This window comes from Pezoporus wallicus, unplaced genomic scaffold (assembly GCF_028554395.1).
Source record: "Pezoporus wallicus isolate ANWC-B61680 ecotype Strahan unplaced genomic scaffold, APGP_CSIRO_Pwel_v1 scaffold_2584, whole genome shotgun sequence".
NCBI classification, from domain to species: domain Eukaryota; kingdom Metazoa; phylum Chordata; class Aves; order Psittaciformes; family Psittacidae; genus Pezoporus; species Pezoporus wallicus.
In genome coordinates this window covers 12,609,087-12,632,421 of record NW_026642851.1, presented here as the reverse complement: position 1 = coordinate 12,632,421, position 23,335 = coordinate 12,609,087, and the positions used below count along the sequence as shown (strand labels likewise).

Sequence of the window (23,335 nt, the reverse complement as noted above, 5' to 3'; positions counted from 1 at the left end):
GTGATACACAAATAATCATAAACCAAAGTATTTTACTATTTCTTCTATCTGCAGACATCACTTAGCTGGCTGTCCTGTGACGGTACATTGTACAGCTCAGGAATACACTTTTTACATTGGCCACAGAAAACAAATAAATGTTACACATAAAACAAAAGGCATCACTACCAAATAAGAGTCCTTATTATTTTCTAATTATAACCTGAGGGAAAATGGTGTGCTAATTTAATGTAATTAAGCCAATTAAACAAAACTAAGCTAAACTAACTGAAGTATTACAATTCTGATATTTTCCAAATTTTATAAGGGTTTCACACATGCAAGTATTTAGAGAAGGGAGAGTTGAAAGCTTGTATCAAAACCCGTAACAAAGAACCCCAATCTCTCAAAATCACAGTAAAAAGCAATAATGAACACAGCAGCAAATCCAGCACTATCGAAAAAATCAGTCTATACACCACGTGAATATATACCATGCACACTACTGTCTCCAGCGTCAACATTTTTTCACCTACTTTCTATAAGATGTAAGGATGTGGATTTCTGATGCTCCTTTTTTCCTTTTTTTTTTACAGTGGGATTGAGCATGCACTCAGCAAGTTTGCCAATGACACCAAGCTGTGTGGTTCAGTTGTTATGCTGGAGGGAAGGAATGCCATCCAGAGGGACCCTGACATGCTTTTGAGGTGGGCTGATGCCAGCCTCATGAAATTTAACCATGCCAAGTGCAAGGTCCTACACCTGGGTCGGAGCAATCCCAGGCACAGCTACAGGTTGGGCAAAGAAGAGATTCAGAGCAGCCCTGCAGAGAAGGACTTGGGGATGTTGATCGATGAGAAAATGAACATGAGCTGGCTTCAGTGTGCGCTCGCTGCCCAGAAAGCCAACCGTATCCTTGGCCGCATCAAAAGGAGCGTGACCAGCAGGTTGAAGGAGGTGATCCTGCCCCTCTGTTCTGCTCTCGTGAGACCTCACTTGGAGTATTGCGTGTAGTTCTGGTGTCCTCAACATAAAAAGGACATGGAACTGTTGGAACAAATCCAGAGAAGGGCCACGAGGATGATCAGGGGACTGGAGCACCTCCCGCATGAAGACAGGCTGAGAAAGCTGGGGCTGTTCAGCCTGGAGAAGAGAAGACTGCGTGGAGATCTCATAGCAGCCTTCCAGTATCCGAAGGCTGGCCTATAGGGATGCTGGGGAGGGACTCTTCATTAGGGACTGTAGTGACAGGACAAGGGGTAACGGGTTAAAACTTAGACAGGGGAAGTTTAGATTGGATACCAGAAGGAAGTTCTTTACTGTAAGGATGGTGAGGCACTGGAATGGGTTGCCCAGGGAAGTTTTGAATGCTCCATCCCAGGCAGTGTTCAAGGCCAGGTTGGGCATAGCCTTGGGTGACATGGTTTAGCGTGAAGTGTCCCTGCCCATGCAGGGGGATTGGAACTAGATGATCTTAAGGTCCTTTCCAACCCTAACTATTCTATGATTCTATGACATCATCTGCAATTGTGTCTGCTGGCTCAGACACCTCCAACACTTTTTTCTGACATTTTTAGTACTACAGAAGTGTTGGAAAATAATAAATGGCATTCATACACACTTGTGCTCTCCAAAGGAGTCCAGAAAGCAGACAAATAATTCAGTGATTTTTTTTTCAGCCTTTTGGGAGACTTTTTCCTGCCGATTTCCTACTGAACACCACAGCCAGCCACTGTCAATCTGACACATGAATGTCTAAGCTGAGCACTGGCAAATGCTTGAAACACCAGTTTGTTAAACACCAGTTTGTTAAGCAGTTTTATTTACTCCTTGTAGCCCCATCAATCTGAGGGACATTTTTGCCACCGCTTGTTTACCATACATTATAGTGGACTTCTGCATGTTTGCATATTCTGACAAAAATGTGGATTTTTTTCCCAGCAACAAGGAAGCAGAGAAGAATACATTGGCTAAAAGTCATTTTTCTCCCCCAGTACTTAAAATTTCTTACTTTTTTTGGCAGATCACTATCCAACCAGCATTTGCTTTTATTTTGTATGGCATGCTTTTTTAGCATTTTAAAACTTTGGGTTTATGGCAGCTTCTTTCTCTGTTCTGGCAGAGTTAAGATCATATACTAATTTACTTGTAGAAACGTGGTCTCTGGATTCCTTATCTCTGATTGTCAACGTTACTTCTCTTCCACTTCATTTAATCAGTGCTTGCTTTTGATGAAGCTGCTTGGAGCAGCAGCCTATCATTTCAATCTCATTTTCCAACACCACTAAAACAGTTTTACAGTGACAGTTGTACCAGCATTAAAAGCTTCTGCTAATGCAGCTATGTTAATAGACTACATCCTGAACAGCTGCACTGCCCAAATGGAACACGGGCTTGAATCACAGGCTCTAGTAAGGCAGAAACAGCATTAATTTCTTAAGTGCAGCTACAAACAAGAATGCAGAAAAGCAGTAAAATGACCAATTTGCAGCACCACTCATTTCATCACAGAACTAGAACTGACACCAGCTTTCAGAAAGGTGACCTGGGAGTCCATAGCTTGTGTTTTCCATCACCTCGTATCTCCAAGAAAGTTGCAAGCCTATTTTATTTTAATTGTATTTTATTTATCAGTAGATCCTCCAAGAACCTACTTTCAGGAGTACTTAAAAACGCTAAAGGCATGTGCCAAACAGCAACAGGCTCTGGCCAAGGGACTTCGGGAGTTCCGTATCTTAGCTTGGACAGTGCCATCTGCGTCACTCCCAGCTCATCCATCGCTTACTGCCTTCACAGCGTTTGGAAGCAGCTGCCAGCAAGAGGCACGAGCAGTCCCCCCTTTCCTAGCCACCCCTCTGCTCCCATGCGCGTCCGCGGGCACCGACAGGGCGAGCCGGGAGAAACGAGGCAGCGGCAGCAGCAGGGGAAGAAATTGCAGCCCTAATAAAGAAGCTCTGGGCTCCAGCAGCCTTAAGACGCCGCAGCGCCGACGGAAGCGCCGCCAGCCGCGAGGCAGCCACATCCTCACGGCCTGTCCCAGGGACTGCGGAGCGGGAGGCGGGCAGACGGGTGCTAATAAACCCCACCAAATAAGGCGCTGGCAGCCGCCACAGAAAGATCTGGGGGACAAGCTGGAAGCGGGCTCCGCCTCAGGCCGGGAGACCCCTGCCCGTCCACCCTGCCCCACTGCAGCCACGGCGGAGAGCGCCTCCCCCGACAGGACTTGACGGCAGCGGGGAGGAATGTGTTTCCGGGGCGGGGAAAGCACGGCTGAGCGCGGACCTTCCCCTCCCCCGCTGCGCCGGGCTCCCCCTCAGCAGCGAAGAGAATAGGCGGTGGTGAGCAGCCGGAGGGGGAGAGAGAAGTGAGGCCGGCCTTCCCGCCGTGCCGTGCTGCGCCCAGCCCAGCCCAGCCCAGCCCGCTCCCGGGGCGCCAGTCAACTAGGTGGGCCGGGGCCGGAGCGTCCCCCTGCCAGGAACCGGCCGCGCCGCGGACATGGCCGAGGTAGTGGGAGGACGGGGCGGGGGCTGGAGCTGGTCGGTAGCGGGCTGAGCGCTGCCTTCGCGGCCCGGGACGCTGGTATCTGAGCGGGCTCCGGCGGGTGGTGCGGAGAAGAGGATGGCGAGCGCGGCTTCCTGTCGCCCGCTCTCCCACTCTCCTCGCGCGGGGAGCCGCTGGCAGCACTCGGGAGGAGCCGCCGCCGCCGCGGGGCGCGGGTACCTCGGCGCCCGTCCCGGGAGGATGATGGGGAGTCTCGCCTCCCGCTGTGCCCGCCCCGGCGCCGGGAAGGTGTGCTAGTCCCGGGTCAGCGTTGCGGGCGGGCGGGATGGTGTCGGGCCCAGCCTGCGGCTTCCTGTGGCGGCGGGACGGCGGCATGGGGCCTCCCGTGCTGGTGGGGGTCAGCAAGGCCTTTGTACCCCCGGGGCCCTGTCCTGTCCTGCCCGGGCAGCGTCCGCCGCCGGACCACCCTGACCCTTCCCTGTCTGCGAAGGCGGGAGCTTTGTGCCAGTGCCCCGCTTGGAGCTGCCTTGTGCCGTCCGTGGCTTCCCGCACGGGTGCCCGGGAAGGGGCAGCACTAGGCTCGGAAAAGTTTCGGGCAGCTGCCCCGGGAGGGCGGGCATCCCCTCGGCGCCCGGTCCGGCGGCGGGAGAGGCGAGGAAGAGACTTACCTTCCGCGGGAAGCAGAGGAGTTCCAGGGATGGGATCGTAAGGAGTGAGTCAGTGTCGGAATTTGAGTGTCTAGGGTTTTTGACCTGCACGTGTCTGTTAAAAGTAACTATTAACAGCGGAGTGTGTGCACTCTTCGAAGGATGGCGTGATTGTCAGTGCAGCCTTTTGACTGCTCGATGCGTTCAGTCTATGCAGTTCTTGCTCGAAGCTGCCTTGAGCCTCTGCAGCTCTTTATAAGCTTGTGTTGAGGTGAACGTGGGAATCCGAGGCCTCTGTATGTGGTCTGTTTCACCGAGAGATTTCTGAAATAGCTTGCAGCAATAGGAATACAGTATTACTATCTTCCTATACCGATGGTTGGAAGGAAACATGGAATGATAGGAAATTCTTTCTGACTCACTGTTTAGCCAATGTCAGATGTCTTTATCTTATGGAATAAGTGTCTGACTGCCTGTTAGACTCATTAGGTAGTGACTATTTTTCTGTATGGAAAAAGGTTAAAAAGTGGTTTTGGTTCCTTCTGCATTTGTCCTTGGAATGATAAAATGGTCCATTCGTGCCACCACATGTGCACATACCTGTTGGGTGAAAATGTTGGTTTTTCTTTTGATTTCTGGTAGGTTTGTCACTGGTGCTACAGTCCTGCTCATGCCACACAAACCTTCAGGAGTAGAGATTGTCTCTATGCAGATCATTGGAACTGCACACAGCTAATGCTGTGTGTGTGCTTAAGTGTTGAAATGGAGCAGGACTTTATGTACATGAGAACAGGTTTAGATAATCTGCATTCCTGACACAACTATTCAACAGGGGATGGTGGTTGTGTGAGAAAAAGCAGGTTTTATTATGAAATGAGATTACTTGGTATCAGCATATTTTCTTTTTAGAAGTATTATACTACTAGAAAGATGTGAATGAGGCTAAAATAAGCAAGACTCTAAAAGTAGCGAAGACATTCATTATCCACATACATCCCAGTGATGAAACTAATGATTCATTCTTCTGTCACAAAATATGTTACCTGCCTCTGGCAAATGTTTAAGTAGCATTTTACAGGCCTGCCTAAGGCTATATTTATAAGGGTTGCAAAAACAGTGAGCCATTGGCAATGGGTAGGCAAGACAAGGCAAGTTTAGGATGGGTACACCTTCAACTTTTGTCCTTTTCAAACATGTTTTAGCTAAGAAGTGCAAACCTGACAGGCATGCAGAAATCCTACCTAAGCAAAGTTGGAGCTGGTAAGTGCTGTATCTCTTTGCCAGCCATGTGATAAATGAACCAGACTTATTTCAAAATGAAGTGTCAGCAGTTAAACCTGGTGTTCTTTGTGTGTGAAGCCAGGGAGTTCATTCTGCTCTGTACATTTAGTCATCTAGCCTACATCATATCCCTAGTTATGTCCACCCTTGTGAAGGACTATTTCAGAGGGATGCAAGTTTCTCTAGAATGTGCATGAATTTCTCATGTGAGGGCAGAATGTTAGTGTTTTTTCTTGTATTATAAGTGACTCAAGCGGTTAATTTTCTACCACTTCCTTTGGGAAGTGATTCCCACAGCTGAAAACAAACTGTCCGGAAACTTTTCCTGCTGTTCTTTCTTCCTGTTTCATGATTTCATTCCTCTGCTCTTAACCATTCTCCCTATACCTCTCTTGGGGTAGTTCTGCTATGGTGCATTTTTGAAAAGAGCTTGTTTGCTCTAGCAAACGGCTCAGGAAATAGATAACTTGGGTAGCAGAAAGGCAGGCTTGGGGAGAGTGATGCAAACATGGGGAGGACATGTGTTCTCCCTTGCTCTGAATATAATTCCCTTGCCACCACTGGTATGACTGCTCTACAGTTGTTTGTAAATGGTTGTCATGCCTACTTTTCCACCCAGTCTCGTTTTAGTTGAGTGATGTATGTGCACTTAGCTGGTGGTTCTTCCAGCCCTCTGATCAGCATGCCACAGGCTGTGCATGACTCTTGGTGGTGTGGCCTTCAGAAACAGTTCTGACTGCGATTGTGCAGGGCTACTGTTAAACATGCTGTCAAAGTACCTCCTTTGGTGCGACCTTTTCTGTAAGCCATCATCAAAGGCTGTAGTTCTGTAAGGGACTCCATCCCTGCTCCCTTTCCTTCTTGTGTACAGACACGCAGAGTTCCTGCTGTTTCTCACCTGCCTGTGGCTGGGTCCTTGGGCTTCTTCAGTGCAGAACTGCCTGTGATGTGTGATGCAGCCTTCACTCATGTAACCGTTGCATGTAGGAAGTGAACATGTGAGCTGTGCTGCCTTCTGTTCTCTGCTAGTTGCACCACCGCATGGTGTGTTGAGTGGGTTTTTGAAGGTGGAAGAGTAGAGGCTGGATGGGGCTTTGCTGGCAGTTGGAATACCCAACCTCTTCTTCCTCCCCACTCCTTTGCAAATACATTTTGTACCCCTTCTATTTGAGAGAGGCTATTATAATTGGTGATACATGGCAAAACTAAAGTTAACAGGCAGGCAGGGATTTTCCTAATCCATGTTAACTGTGACAAGCTAGCTAGCTTTAAGATTGCTCATGCCTCCTCACATGGCACTTGAGAGAGACATTAGTTAGATCCAGAAAAGGGGGAATCCAGGCTTGGCAGCCTATTTTGACCTTGTTTGTTTTTCTAGCACTTCAAGTAATTTATTTTATCCTTTTATCCAACTTTTCTTTTTTCTTCTTTATTCTTTTTTTTTTTTTTTTTTAAGATGGCCAGTCCCCCTGGCATCCTTTTCATTCTTAGGAGCTGCAGTCAGCCTTCTGAGAGGGAATCCTTGTTGGGAGTGCATTTTCTTTTCCTCTTTTAAGCTTCTTGGGGTCTATTGGTGGATCTCATAAGGCAATTATGTAAATAATTCTTAAAAATGTATTAATGTAGTTAGGTTTATTACAAGTGTCATTAAAAAGTACTTGCCACCATGTGTGCTGTTCTCCTATGACCAGTTATTTAAGTCATCGGCTATATTCTATGTTCTGTAGAAAATTTGCTGTCTCTCAGAAGCAGAAAACATGGAACAAAGTCCATGTTTTCCTATCTCTCATCTGCCCCTGTCTTTATACTGCCAATCCTACAAATTGTTCCCACGTGCTCAACTTGCCTTGCTTTGAAGGTGGTAGTGTTCTCATTAGCAGCTCTAACGCTGTTGGTTAGACATCTCGATTTTTCAGGCTTCTGTGTGTGTGTGCACAGGGTCGTTTGGGTTTTTTATACCAACATGTGCATCTTGGAGCTTTACAGGAAAATGAGGTTTTGGTGTAGGGGAGAGTTAGCTGTTGTTTCTGAAGGAGATGTTTGCTTGTTTTTCAAGGGAGTGTCAGGGAGTGTCTGACAGATGAACAAATTCTGTGGCTCCGTCTCCTGGACAGACACTAGCAATATCTCTGTCTGATTTAGGGTTCCTTTTGTCTCAAAAAATTGAAATTTGTTGATTAATTCTAGTACTGAATAGTGTCATTTATGGTGGCTGATACCATCTCCTTTTTGCTGTGTAGTTCATCTTCATTCTGTGCTGCTCTGTTCTGTTGTGTATTCTGTTGCCAGCTTTCTGAAAAGGGTGGTTACTTGCCATGCAGTAACCCAGTGGACCACAACATTGACCAGTATCTTGTCAGTTGTGGTTACAGAGCCTCTCAGGTAGCCTACAAAGTCAGTTTTGTGTTTACCTACAGATGGGAAGACAAATTCTTCTGCAGCGTTCTTTTTTCCCTTCTTTCCCTAATTTGACCTGCATAGGTACAGCCTGCTAACCTTAAATTTATGAGTCCTTTGGCTAAGCTTTCTTTTCTCCCACCATATGGATGAGTAGTTTAAGTACTAGTCATAAGCATATACAATTTCATCGTAAGAAATTGTCGCGTGCTTTAGCTGTGTTCATAACAGGCAGTATCAGTTTCTAGCCCAATTTAAGATGTGTGTAGGCTTGCCAAAGAGCTTCTATTGAGAATGACATGTAGAGAAAATGAAAATTCTGACTTCAGTCAATGCGGAATGTCACACTGAGCACCTTGTTATATATCGCTAACTAGCACAGATTTCTCTTTCTGGTCTACGGGTGCTCTCTTTAGCAGAATGTTGCTGTTAAAAATCCAGCATTTTTGTAATGACTACCTTCTCTTTTCTCTTAGATTCATCAGGGTGGTTAATTGACTTGCTACACTATCGTACTCTCATATTAGCAGGTTGAAGATGTTTACAGAGATGGTAAATTTGCTAATTTAGTCCAAAATTTGCACATAACCAAGCACATTGTAGGGAAAGTAACCTGATGATAGTAGAATTTAATGTTTTCTTTGGGAAAGGTAATAGGATTTGTACCTGACCTGTAATCCTCTTCGGGGTGTCACTGAATAAAGGCTCTATAATATGAGTGATTTTTGTTTATTATCTTTCTCATTTTCTCTTTACAGTCATCTGCAAAAATCGTTATGAAACATGCTTTCTGTCTTAAAAGCACTTTTATGTCCTTTATTTCTTTTCCAGCAGCAGTAAAAATATCGTTAGTATTCTTGTGGTTTTTATTAGAGAGGAAAGCTTTGAGTAACAAAACTGAAGCTGGAATCTTAACTTTGTTACAGCTAGTAAGAGCTGAGAAGATACTGGTGTCTTCTTACCATCCTTTTAATTCTTTTTTCTCCCACAGAAAAACATCTTGTGTAGCTTTAGTAAATTAATGCAGTTCTCATGTTCTGCCAACAAGTCATTAGTTTGCTGTTTATAGTAGTTCTCTAAACTTCTAATTTTTAAAGACCATGTTTAAGTGCAGATTCTTCTTAAAATGCTCATAAACTATAACATACGACATCTAATGCCAGTATTTTATGCATAGACACATACCTCACACCCCACCCCACCCCCCCAAGATCAGCATAATATTTGCTGTTCATTTATTTTGATTTGTGGTTTATACAAGATCACTAATGCTTAACTTAGTCCTAGTTGTGACTTAGCGTAGTTTTAACTTCTGCTCTTGGTACTTTCTAGTGTATAAGCAGGAAGAAGAGCCATTGTTTATATGGATTCTTATTGCATAAAACTATAAATTTCTGTGTAGTATACATTAACTACATGTGAGTACTTAGTGTATATAGTTAATTGTGTGTTATGGCTATTTACAGGTAAATTTTTAACCTCTAGAGCTGTGCAAGTAAATTCACTTTTGATGTGGAAGCCGAGTAGAAAAAGTGAAAGCTTTCCTCTTACCTTGACTTTCATGGTAGAATGAAAAGTAATAATTATATATTGGGCTGAACTGAAACACTGAACTTACCCTCATGCAAAGATGACTGATTTGTGGTTATTTAAAGGAGTAGCAAAATAGATTACTTTAGAAAGAGTCAGTATTTTACTTAGGAAATGGTGATATTGCGAATCAAAGGTAGTATGTTGAATAATAGTGCATACTTTGTCCCTGAGATCAAGGTTTTGAAAAACAAACCTAAGATTGGGATATCTGTTTTGGCATAACCTTGACTTAGAAGTAAATATTGAGCTAAGGATGCAGGGCCGTTCCCTTTTGCAAAGGAAAAAAGTGGGTAAGCTGTCATTCTAGGGTTTGTTAATTTTCTTTGGTGGAATTATAGTTCAGTGTGTCTTAACACAGTGCTAACCTCAAGCAATGGCACCAAGAGTCCTGTCTGCCTCTTGCACAGCTAGCTACTCTGTGAAGCTGTTTGATCTGTCCTCATCTGCTCTGCATCTTTGTAGGTTGGCAGGACCCCTGGGGAGTGATCTACCAGTGGCCTTGTGCTGCCATAAAGCAGAGGGTCCCAGGATGCTCTCCCAGTGAGTTGTGGGGTGATGTGACTGTCAGGAGTGTATTAGGGTCTGTAGGAGGTCATTTGAAGGACCTAGTATTCTAGTAGCTTGGGCAGCATCCTCTGCAGGTTCAGTTGCTCAAGTATTAAACTGGGCAACATCCAAGCTCTGCCTGGACCCTCAGTTGTCTGGCTTTCCAGATCTTGCGTAGAAGAGTTTTGTGTGAAGACGAATACAGCTAAAAGGAAAGCCTATTTCTGAAGTGGAGATAAACACAAAAGAATGAAATCTTTTTGATGTTAAACAAAAAGCACTCTCCTGGGGATCAAAAGATGACACGTTTTAGTAGTCGGTTATCATTAAATTTTGCATCGGTATGACTTCTCATATTATTACTGCATCTTTGCTAGTTGAGTGGCTCAGGTCTTGGTGCTTGTCCAGTCAGCAAGAGAAATGCTCCCTGTTCTGATAATGAAAAGGAGAAATGAGGTAATCTGCTATCATCATCCACAAGATTGACTAGGGTAAGCAAGGCTGTGCTGCCAGTATTTTCTGGCTGGGCTTTTTTGTCATTACACTGATGCTTTATTTTCTCGTGTATTAGGAAATTAGTTTTATGGGCAGAGGGTAAAGGCCATAATTACCTTCTCTGAGGTTCATTTTGTGGTTTTTGTATGGTTGTATTTAGCGTATGTTAATGTGTTCACTACTAAACTAGGCTAACTGAAGATTGTCCTGATGCTGGAAGGCATACTGTAGCCCATCTACATAAAATAAAAGCCTTGACAGTTTCTGAAATGTCAATTACCACTTTTGTGTCAGAGCAGATTAAAAATCCGTCTTTTGGTTTTGCATAAACGTAACCCGAGTGTGTTTTCAAAACATCTCTAAGTGTAACATTTTGGGAGATAACATTTATTCTTTGCTTTTACTATACAGCTAAAAATAGGGAATAATTTTTTATGCTGTTTTTATAAGTTCTATGCAAATACGGATCTGTATGAGAAATTAGGGTACAAGAATTTCAGTGTAATTTTTCCTGGGTGTGGACTTGAGTGTAAAAAAGGAAACAGCAAATTTCCTTTTTTTTTTTTTCAGAAGAGCATGCTATACCTATAGGCTGTTTAAAAGGCTTCATAAAACTGATAAACAGGGTGGGTTTTTTTTCTACATCTGTAGTAGAGGGAAGTAACACATATGTTGTTTACGTAACTTTTCAAAGGCTAGACCAAAATGTTACATAGCCATCTTGTTGATATCACTAGTTTCAGTGAAAAACTCAACTTTAGCTTTAAAGTGTAACTAAACTGTGCAAGATTGCTGCCAGCATTTTTATCATTGCCGGCTGACCAATCTGGAGGGTGTTTAGATAGTCATAAAAGGGCTTGCACAGATATTAGCTCTTTTTGATGCTTAATTCACAATGCAATTTCAATTTCTAAATGAATGATGTCTGTATTTAACATAATTAATATTTGCTTGTAGGTGGAAACAATTTTAATACTATGTGTCTGCAGAATTAAGAAGAAAAAAAGAGCTCACTCACTAGCAATAACTCAAAACTCCACAGTAGACAAGTGGTTTTCAAATCTACCTGAATTTCATACTATGTAAAATGTCCCAGTGGCCCTTGAACCATGAATTCAAATAAAAATGTGTTTTATTTTCATAGGAACATGAATCTGCAGTAATTTATACCAATGTATATATTGATATAGTGTAAGATCTTAACTGTCCTTCCTGCCTGTAGCTGTGCAGTCTGGCTGTTCTCCTTGCATCAGCAGTGGAAGTCATAAGGCTGTACAGTAACTCATTGAAGTAGCTGATATGGTTGAAAAATAGCTTGGCAAAAAAATTAATTTGTACAACTTAGTCAGTTATTTCAACTGGGTGACCGCATGTTTTACCAGGGGTATGCTTCAGACCAAGGGGAGAAATAGGAAAACATGCAGCTCTTAGCAAGAGGAGCACAGGACTGTGGCAATCCAGAGATAAGCTGGCATAAACCGCTGTGGGGCCCCACAGCATTTGCTTGTGCATGCTTCAGTGCTCTTCTGACTTGAGTAATCCATTTTAAGATTGCTACATCAGGTGAGAAATAACTCAGCAAGTAGTTATTGCTCAGCTTGTTCCACTGTCTCGGTTAAGAGATGAAAGTATCATTTACAATTGGCACCAGATAGATGAAGGGTGCAAAGCGGGGAATTTTAGGGCCCCGAGAAGTTGAGCTGACTCTGTTTAGTGGTGGCAAACTGGTAGATCTCCTTGGCTACTTTGAGAAACTCTATCTTTTATTATCTTTTGCGATCCTTCTGCAAGTAGTCTGTGGACTCCAGACTTAAAATCCTGCTCTGAAAAGCAGCAGGTGTGTAATAGGCAGGTTGTTGTTCAGGCAAGGACTGCTTTTTCATGTACTTCCATGGGTCTGTTGTTCAAAAAAAAAAATAAATAAAATTAAGGTTGAAGTAACTTTTGCTGAGATTGGTGAACTTTTTTCAAGTGCTTAAACTTCAGGATTAAAACTTCAGGATGAAGTCCACTGTTCACTGTGTGCTTATATCTAGCCATGTATCACAGCCCTTGAATTAATGATCTTTAATATATACACACAATATATATGTTATATATATCATACATGTGTTGAATTAAATATATATTAAAAAATCTCGGAGATAAAGATTTATAAAGCTGTATGTAGTTCTGTGGGATGACCAGTCTTTTGTTATTGCTGGATGTTCATTTTTCTGACCACATAGCTGATGTTGAAAGTGTGGTGAGATGGGAGTTTTTTCAGTACAAGTCTCATACTAAATTATGTTGGAATAATGAATACTTTAAAAGAAACTTACATTAATGCTTACAGACAGTATCCACTATTTAATTGTATGTACTTGCCATTCAAATCCTGAATTAAAATTCCCTTCCTCCCTCTCCCCCCAAAAAGGGGGGAGGGGGGGCACAAATAAAAAGAAACAAATGAAAAACTTTCAGTGTTTTGTGCTTTGCCTGTCTTAATGTTTTTTTACCAACTAATTTATTAGAATAACCTATTAGGAAAAAAAACAAAACAACTCGGGCAAGTTCCCTGGCCTGGCTGGCTCCCTTACAGAGCATTCATAAGCAGTTCAACTGAGGTTAGCAGAGAAGGCAAGAGGCCCGTGACAGCCTGGATTTAGGGTGGTCTAAAGTGCTGAAAGAGCCTGGTGTAATTTCGGAGGTCCGTCAGTCTGAGCGCCACCCACCACTTTGTAGAAGTTGTTTCCTTAGCACTCCTCTGTCCACATGAAGGCTTGGTTCAGTTTGCCGAGGCTTACAGAAAGGGGGTTTTGATGTGGTGGCAAAAGGGATGACTCAAGGTACCACTCTGCCAACCTGGCAAGCAGAGCTGGAGTGGTGTGGTGTGTGTGGAAGGTCCATGAGTTCAAACAGAGGGGGAGAGGCTGCTTTTTTGGAGGTGGGGATGCTGCAGCACTGCCGTTACTTTCAGCAGCAGTTAGCTTTCATCTTGGTTTTGGTTGCTCAAACCATACCCTGAGCGTTAATGATAGCTACTGTGGGTGAACGGTGCCATGTAAAGACAGTTTCCGCTGAGTTTGCCCTTTGTGGTGTGCCAGCTTCTGGCTTCCTGCAGTACCTGCAGCAATAGCCACCAGGACATTTGCAACTGTTTTCTCTTAAAGAAATAGATGAGCAAGACATTGTATTAACTGATTTTTTTTTTTTTTTTTCTTTTTACTTACAAATGCACCTGCCTCTCTTCTGCTTTTCCTTTAAAAGGAAAACTTGGGTTGAAGTAAGTTCAGCTGGACTTTGTGACGGATATTACTAAGGCAGTACAGCCTTGGAAGCATCAGTTACTTTCAGCTGTGTAAGAGCTATATTTATAAGTTTAGTTAAACTTTTAGTTTTCCCGTGTTGATGAATGTGAGGTTGTTGCACAAAATTAAATACTCCCTTTATGGGAGTAGTAAGTGGCACAGAGTGTGAGGGTAATGTAATACTACCACAAGGAACAGACGCACATGGTTTCTACTAGAATGGCTTAAATCATTACATGGCATTCCTAAGCGTAATCTGAGATGAAAATGCTAAACTTAGCCAAGCGGTCTTGTAGACTAGCAAGACTCATATAAACAAGCTAAATATTCAATTCACACTCTCCCTAGCCAAAAAAAAAAAAAAAGTCTTATTTAAGCCGGAGGAAAAATTAAACTGCTATGGCAGAATTATTGATAGGTCTAAAAACATTTGAAAAGTGATGGAACAACAGAGATGTTTATTTTTTTCCTCTGTTTTAATCACAATTGTAGAAAGAGGTTCTTGTAATAATGACAACCCTGAAATATTTATTATGGAAAAATGCCTTCTGAAAACGGTGAGATTGAGCGCGGTGGGAATTCTTACAAATTTATGGAGACTGTGTTTTGAATCATCAGGGCTGTGATGGATTTGAACTGCTGGGAACTTCTGTTGGCAAGAGTATAGAAAAGCAGGTATTTTTGACATAAACACTTTCACGGAGGGAAAAAATAAGTATTTTGGTTCCTAATACCTGTATGTTCTCATTAGATCTTTATCTAAGAGGAAGCTTTCAAGGTGTCCATGTATAGAAGGTGCTGTAGATACAGAAAATAGCAGTTTCAACTACAGTACACATACCCAAGGGCTTGGTTTGTTAGCCTTAGAGAGGTGCTATCTTTGTGGTGTGCTTTTATGTTAGCGTGAGAGTGGTGCTGTCTTTGTGGTCTCCTTGTCTGTTAGCATAAGCAGCATATTAATAGGCTTTACTATCTTGTCCTTGCTTAAAATTCAAGGAGCATCGTGAAGTCCTTGTAGCAATCCCAGATCTCTGTGGGCAGGATGAGCTGCCATTATATTTCCTAGCAAGAGACAGGAGTGCAGGTGTGTGGTGATGGGGTGTTCTGCTTTCTTATTCCATACTTGAGTAAGCACAATTCTTTGAGAGGTGCAGAGTAGTAACAAGTAGTTACAAACTGCACATTGCTGGTGTTTTAATTAGCTGTAGCTGCAGGCCTCTGCCTGTTTTGCTTGAGAATATGCAGTTTTATTTCTCTCTTAATCCAATGTTGAATATTAAGCACAATACATCTGTTAGTCTAGTTTTCCAAAATACAGTTGACAGTTTACCCTGTAAATTGCAGTCTGTGGATAATTGCCTGGCAAAAAATATCTAAATAAACCTGTGTGGAAAAAATAATATTCTCATGAGAAAGAGCACCTCACTTGGCTTTTAAGCAGTTTCCTGTACGTGGTAATCATACACAGTTTTTTTGTTCACATGAGCTGTGTGTAAGTACTACTTGCCTTTCAAGCATCAAGATGCTTTCCAAAGCAACTCCTAAACTGTGGAATACTGGCTTCAATTGGGATTCAAGACATCAAGAAAGTATTGTACAAATAGTCTCTGTCCACTTTAGGACCAAGCTAGGGACAAAGATGGTTAATACATCGAAGTAGTGTTCTTACTGGTGGTATGGTAGTACTAAGGAGGTCTAGTGATGAACTACAAACCTTCTGTGCATGGCAGTGTGTACATATACTAGTTGAAAAATGGTCCCTCCTTCAAAAGTGGTGCTGACTAACCAGTGTTAGCTCTGCCTGCACCGCAGTGCTCTCTGAAAGGTATTAGAACAAAGAGAAGAGATCACTTGAGTTTTGCTGACTTGACAGGTGAAAGGTCTTTGTCAGTGGCAGCGTCTTCATGTTATCACTGAACATCTTTTCTCATTCTTTTACTTTCTGTCACCATCACCAACATGAAATAGAGACTTGTGTGACTTAAGTAGAAGTATGTTATGAAGAAGCAAATTGAGTAGGCTTTAGCAGCACTGGTATTCTTTGCAATTTACTATGCAACTTGGTTTTGCTGGTGATGAATATTAATTTAGGTTTGTAGCCAGTTGCAGGAATTTGCTTGTCATTATGTGAAATTATCAATTGATTTTTCCTAATGAAAATATGTATAGAAATAAAGTGCCATGAAACAAAACACGGTATGTGCCTATCCTGCCTAAGTAGGTTTGCTGTGTTCCACAGAAGTCTAAATTTAGTAGGTGTCTCCTTACTTACCAGAAGCTCCCTGGCTACCTTTAGTTGCTTTGTGGAAGGTACTCATTAACTAAGTCAGTAGGTAAGTCCGTGTAGTTCAGACTGCTCAGGTCTGCAAATGGAGAGGGATTTCAGCTTAGCGTGCACTAGTCATAGTAATCGTGCATGATACAAAAAGCTTGCAATTGATACAAAAAAGTGGTGCAAATTGATACAAAAAAGATACAAATGATACAAAACTTGATAGAAATGATACTAAAAAGCTGTCTCCCACTGTGTGAACACAAATCTGTTTCCCTTCACTTTCCTACAGGTTAGGGCATTTGATGAGAAAGAACCAAAGCTTGTCCTCTGAATCATGGTCCTAAGACTCTTTGCTTTTATCCACTGACAACATGTTGTAAAATCTCTATATACATTACAGGGAACAAGGATCTAGAACCCCACTTTAAGATCTTTCTTCTACCCCCCTGCCATCTGTGCACCAACTTGTTTTCTGTCTCCATGCTTTTCATTCTTGATTGCATAGCAGTTTTGGTTTAATAAGAGTGGTGGAGAGTGCTGTTACTGGTATATCCTGTAGGATGATAACACGTTACCAGGAAATGTGAATTCAAACCCTTTGGGACTGAGGAGGGGCTGGAGCCCAGTTGTCATACTTCCTGATATGCCTAAATATTGTGAAGTATCTGGGAACTATTGCCACCCTGTATCATGCGAACTGTGGGATCTACCACATTTTATCTTTCTCGAGGTAAAGAGATGTCAAATATCAGAAAGCTTTATCATCTATAGTTGTTCTGAAATTGGTACCTCTTTTCTTGTGATTATAGAGGAAATGTATGTGTTCTATTAAGAAAAATCTTCCCCACCCCCTTCCTGTCAGCCAGACACCTAACTTGGATGGATTAGTTTCCACTCAGTAATTCAAATCAAGACCAAGAAATACTTTTCAGAAAACATACCTAATTGATTTTCATTCCACTGTTCAGAATTGTCAGTAAATTGAGGGCTCCTGTGAAATCCAGGAACAAGCATTAATAAATTCCCTATAAAAGCAATAATATGGTCAAACAATGTGAGAGCTTTGGAAGTTAGCTGTTCGAAGCAGCTGCATCGTGTATAAGGTAACAAAGCCCCATACTCTGGGGACACAGGCTGATACCATGAACAGCCTTCCAGATCTGCTCTCATGGGCTGTGGTCTCAGCCTCCTGGTACTTGTACATGAATGTTTTCATGTATTTAGCTAAAGAGGCAATGTGATGCAGGTGCCCATGCTGGGTTCTCAGTAGCGGTTTCAGACCCACAACTCTATTTTAGAACCTAATGCTTATTGGTTATTTTTTTCCCATTGGATCCAGGCCTTTTTGGTGAACTTTAAGCAACTTGATCTCTTGAGAAATTTTTTAAATGTGTAAGTATGAATAAACTATGGGTAGTAATTCGGTATAACTGAGAGTCTTAGTAAACCAGTTGTGTTACTGTTTGTGTTTGTCTGCTTCCCTGTGGTTCTGGCATGCAGAAATCAGTTTCCTGTAGATTTTAACTCATTGTAATTATAATTTAAGTCCTAACTGGTTCATTATATATTATTTTAACTTATGATGCCCTACTTAAACAGTGGTTATGGAAGTGCTTATCATGAGTATTTGGTGACTATGTGTGGTTTACTTCCTTAAGTTACAGAAGATAACTGGCAGAGAAATGAAGTCTGATGTGGAACACTGCTGATTCTTTTATCCTGTAGCATCACAGTAGCTGAAGTGGTTATGCTGTATAGCTTTTTCAGGATGCAGTTTGAGTAAGCAGTCTCAATGTGGTGAATTTTTTGTGTAAAGCTGTTTCAGTGCTAAAGAATTTCTTAGTTTGCATGTTAATCTGGGTTAATGTCCCATTCTTTCCATATTACTGCAGGCAGTTCAAAACCTACTCTGTTAACATCTGCAAAGTTGCCAGGGAGTGAAGGAACATCGTGATCTTGATGAGCCGTACTGTTGGTAGGCTGGTAGATAGGCTCTTGAAGACAGGCTTACATCTAGAATTTCCATGTGGATAAGGGTGTTGCAAAGTCCTGCTCCTGAGACTGCTCTTTTGTTGTCCATCTTGACTGGTCCCATCAAGTTCACTCAAGTTCACTTCCCCTACATAGGGATACTCCACTAGCTATTTGCGGTTGGTGCATGGTCTAGAGCGGGGCCCCTCTGTGAAAGGCAACCATCACAGGGCTGGTCCACATCTAGAGTACAAACAGTTTTGTGCAGGTTGAGTTAGGGTTTTGGTTCTTTGTTTAAAATGTCTTGCTATTCAACCGTCAGTGTTTGCCCCAAATCTCCACTTCCATGAAGAAGAATGCATCATGTAGCTTTTTGACCTGGTGGTCCTGAAACTTACTGTGCAAGCAGTACATTCCAGCTATTATTAAGTATTGCGGTGACATTTACATTGATTAAGTAAATAAGATAGCTGTTAAAGTCACAAAGAATTGCCTAGTTAAGATTTGCTGGAAAATCTGCACCACAAACTCAGAAGTTTTAATCAAAAGTAACTCCTTCATGTGAAACACTGATATCTGTACCTGTGCCTTTCTGAGAAAAATATTTCTGTCAAGGCAGAGCAGCAAGGTACTATTTTGCCACTTTCCTTTGTAGTGAATTCCTGCTTTGCAGTGAATTATTGTAGAAGCAGGCGTGCTTAGGGCTGTTGCATGTCCAGGCAAATTTAGATTTGTAATTAATGACACTTGTTGTGGGAGTTCTGGCTGTCGGAAGTGGTTGCAGAGGTGTGGGTCCTTGCTAGAGGTCTGTAGTGCCTGTGTAATTGCTGTACCATGTCACTGGGGTTGTTTGGTCCCTTCCAGTTAAGCAAATGGCTGTGTTCTTTTTTTCCTTTTCTCCAGAAACGTGAATGCAGTCCTCTTGTCAGCCCATAAAATTCATGCTGAAAAGTGTGGCCCTCAGCTAAAGCTAGAAAACCTTCTGGAGTGAGGGAAGAAGGAACTTTTTAAGCAGGGTAGCCATCAAGTCCTGAAACGGGTGTCTCCAGAGACTATTTAATTCTGCTTATTTTAGAAACATGTCTCTTCCTGTTCTTTTTATAAGCAGTCTTGATGACTGAGGGTGCGGGTTCACTCTGTGACCAGTGCAGTCCAGCATACAGCCATGAGCAGTGGCTGAACAGCAGTGTCCTTTGCCTTTTATCCCCTCAGTTCTCTTCTCCATCCCCATTTCACCACTTTCACCAGTTTCTTTGTTGGATTAGTGTTTCAGCCAGATCTTTTCCTTGCTCCAGTGCTTCTCGGTGGCTGCACCAATGGTAGCACTGGTCAAAAAGGAAAGCAGTAAGAAGAATCAATCAGGAGGTTGATTAAAGAGGGTGAATAATCAACAAGGAGGATGAGGCAGTTCTCTTTGGTGACATTCCATCCTTAAGATGGATGAAAGGGGTTGTAAATGTAATCTCAGTTCTAGGAGGGATCAATTCCATACAGCTTTAAACGTGTGAAGACACAGCTGATGCAAAGAGGTGTCAGTCTGCAGGAAACACAAGCACTAATCCAAAAGCGTGAGTTGCCTGTTCATTTCTGGGTGTATAAGTGGAGTACCATGTGGGGTAATGAAGTAAGTAGGCTGTCCGGTTATTGCCTCAAAAAGGTAAAGGTGGCTTCTGCACAACTCCTCAACTCTCTCCTGTATATTTAAGCGTTTCCCCCATGGCCTGAAGCATGGTTGTGTATTTCAATGGAAAGCTTTGCAGCAAGACACACTTCAATAGGCAGCAAGGGCAGATACCTTGTGGTGCTTTCGTTTGGTATTGGTTAGGTGAATGCTGGAGTACTGGGTCACATGAGTTGCTGCTTGGCTGAGTGGAATAATACAGCAATGGCCTAGTTGCTTGTTTTTTAGTGTTGCCTTAGTACAGGTGTAAACTATGAATTGCATCAGATACGGTGAAAGGCTGAACTGAAGAGTGGTGAGAGGAGCAGGATAGCCAGTGATACTTCATTTCAAAGGAGTCGATGTTTTTGTAACTCTCACCCTTTTTTCTTGATTCCATTTGCCCACTTAATTTTCTGAGAGATCCTATTGGTGTTCTAATAAATAAGTTTTAAAAGCTGCAAATGCTTCAGTGCTGTGGAGTAGTAAACATTATTTGTAAATATGGCGACGATCAGCAGAATACAAAGGTGCTAAGTATTTAATTTTCAAATCCAAAGTTAATCTCGCTATGAAGAAATAATCATTCCTTTATCCTGTTGTCACTTAATGAGGCTTTAATTTCAAATTAGAAGTTCCAGAGATTTCCATCAAAGCTGGTTTTATAAAGAAAAATTTCTCTTCAAGCATTACTCTTTGTAGAGACCGCAAAAAAAAACAAAACACCTTGGAAAGCAACAAGTCCTAACATTCGAGGTTATGTCCATGTTTGTCTTCCTGAAATACTTAACAAAAATAGAGCACAGCTCACAAATGTGCAGAAATAATTTTAAAATCAGTTTTCCAACAGCACGCCATTTGCAGCCTTTGAAAAAGGATCCAACTGGTGATATTGTTAAGGACATTTCAGTTCTTGGCAAGCTTGCCTTTTGTAAGCTTTCAGCTGCCTCTTTGTGACAGAAATCATTTTTTCAAGGACTCAGGGATATTTTTCAAGGATTTAATTAAAAGGGGGAGAACAAGTATAACAGAAAATAAGTAAACATTGCACAAAAAAATACTTTATTTCTTGTAACAACGGATTCTTTTCTGTTCCAGTCATCTGTGGTTGCATACTGCTCAGTTCCAGCTCCATCAATGGTTTCCAAAGGCTTCCTTTAGCTGTCTAGTGTAGTTATTTGTCATTTGTTTTGATTTATTCCCTTGACAGAAGAATCTGCAGAGGGCAATCCACAGTCCTAACCAGTGACTTGCAGGAGAATGTGTCTGACACTGTTGGCACCAGGCTGCTGCAGCGGCCACAGGCTGAGGCCGCGCATTGATTTGCTTGCACTAACCGTCAGAGTTGAGCCCAAATTAGCAAATCTGTACCCGGGTTTTTCCAATGCTCAGCAGATGGAAAAGCCATTAGGCAGTGGAGGTAAAGGAAGTGCTCGCATGTGTTGGGGGGCTGGCCCTGTGCTGGGAGAGGTTCTGGCTCAGCCTTATATGGAAGAGGACATTTTCCTTGTTAACTTTATGGGGAATCTGTGCCCAGAGCTGCGTTCATCATGTGGATGCATTTCCACAGGAACATTTCTCTTCCAAATGGTCTTAATCATAGTTTTAGCACTGTGTCACATCTTTGCTGACTTATATAAATAAGTCTGCATGGGCTTGCTGCGCATCTGCTGCTGGTCTGCCCTAAAAAGGTGAACTGTTTATAATTTTCTCGTTTGGCTAACAGAAAAGATGGTTCTAAACTGATGCCAGCAGCTTAGTTCTGGGCTGAACTTTAAAGCAAAACTGCTTCTCAAGTCACAAAATATCCTTTCATTAGAGGGAAGTAAGGCTTGCTATACACAGAGCATACCTACTTTGAAAACAAAAAAGAAGGAACCTAAAGTTGAGCAGCCTGGTAAGGCTTTCTCTTCCCGATTCCTACTCTGACAGATGTGCTCCTACACCATGTAAACGCTGTCTTTCTCTAACCTTGATTCAGTCTCTTCATCTGTCTGCCACCTACTTGTGTTTGTTGGGTCTTGGAATGCCCTCTGATCCAGGTTCATGGTTACACAAGTTTGATCTAAGTGATTGCTTCAGAGGAGAATTAATGAAACGGTGTTCATGAAAGAGTTTTTGTGAATGAAGGCCTGATCACCTCTGCAGCGATGGGTAGAGGGAAAACTCAAAGTTACATGTGATAAGTAATGCTCAAAAGTTAAGTGAGGTATAATTCACATTTCTTTTTTAATCAGTAATTTCTTGTGTGCGTATGTATGACATCTAGCAAAGTCATTCCACAGCAAATCTCTTAATTTTCCTGTGTCTAAACTCCCCACTTCCCCCTGACTACAGCATCCACTGAGGAGTAGGCCAGTATGATTTGTCGGAAATATATGAACCATCTAATACTGTTGTTGGACACAGTTTGTTAGCAGAGGGTTGGCCTGTGTTTGAAACCTTCTCCACCAGATTTTAGAGCAGCTGTCCCTTCTCTGTTAGGTCTAGCTGGATGTGCAAAGTAATAATTATCAATGACATTAAATCGGTGTAGGAAAACCAAAGCTCAACTGCTTTGCTACTTAAAGTATTGCTCACTTTGCTGATGATTTATATGCATAATAGTACATCTTCTAGAGAATGTCAGGTTCATTTTAAAAGACTTTGCCAAATTTGCTTTTCCTTGCAGTATATTTTGTAGAACCAAAAGGTAAAAGGAATATTGATGTTTCCAGGATGACTGGTAAAGCTTTAATTAGCAATAGCACTTTAGGATGACCAGGAAAAGTGGCAGCCACAGTCCAAGTTCTCAGAATTCTTATACTGAATAAAAGAGAAATGGAATTTAAAATAGTACTATAAATTCAAAGACATGACAGCTCACCCTGGCTGACTACTTGCTGTAAGAGTAGGATAACATTTAGGAAAAAACGGTCTATTTGAAACCAATTTTTAGAATGTACAAGCTAGTCCAGAGGAGGTCCATGAAGATGATCAGAGGGCTGGAGCTCCTCTCCTACGAAGACAGGCTGACAGAGTTGGGGTTATTCAGCCTGGAGAAGACTCTGGGGAGACCTTGGAACAGCTTCAGTACCTAAAAGGGGCTCTACAAGAAACCTGTAGAGAAGCTATTTATAAGGACAAGGGGGGGTGGCTTTAAACTGAAAGAGGGTAGATTTAGATTACATGTAAGGAAGAAATTCTCACTATGAGGGTGGTGAGGCACTGGCACAGGTTGCTCAGAGAAGCTATGGATGCCCCATCCCTGGAAGTGTTCAAGGCCGGGCTGGATGGGATTTTGAGTAGCCTGGTCTAGTGGGACGTTTCGCTGCCCATGACAGAGGGGTTGGAACTAGATGAGCTTTGAGGTCCCTTCCAACCCAAACCATTCTGTGATTCTATGAGTGTTCAGAGAAGTAATCCTAGCTTTGGAGTAATTAGGGAAAATTACAGTAACCCTAAATCGTAGTTTATAAGCATTTAAATTTTGTCTTGTAAAACATAAAAATAATACAGTTTTTTTGTATTTATTTTTTTCTGCCAGGCTTTCATAAAGATTTATAGCTCTGAACAAAGGGTAGGGTGTTGTTTTTTTTCTTTAATAAGGATGGTAACCATTAATTCTCTGTTGTCCACAGAATTAGAAAAGGGGCTGAGTTTGTATCAAGGATGCTTTATGTTGCATAATGTGAGAAGAAAGTTCTAGTTTAGAATTGTC

General features: G+C 42.2%; 1 protein-coding gene across 2 annotated transcripts in view; it reads left to right on the top strand.

Annotated features, from left to right (window-relative positions):
- The first annotated feature begins 3,228 nt into the window (after nt 1–3,228).
- Nucleotides 3,229–23,335, top strand: part of ITGB1 (integrin subunit beta 1) — a 47,392-nt gene continuing 27,285 nt past the window's right edge. Inside the window, exon 1 of one of the 2 annotated variants that reach the window (XM_057432449.1) lies at nt 3,229–3,483. In XM_057432449.1, the coding sequence (XP_057288432.1) occupies nt 3,475–3,483 (9 nt within the window). In that variant the 5' untranslated portion in view covers nt 3,229–3,474. The remainder of the gene's footprint in view (nt 3,484–23,335) is intronic. The other variant, XM_057432450.1, reaches the window with a different exon arrangement.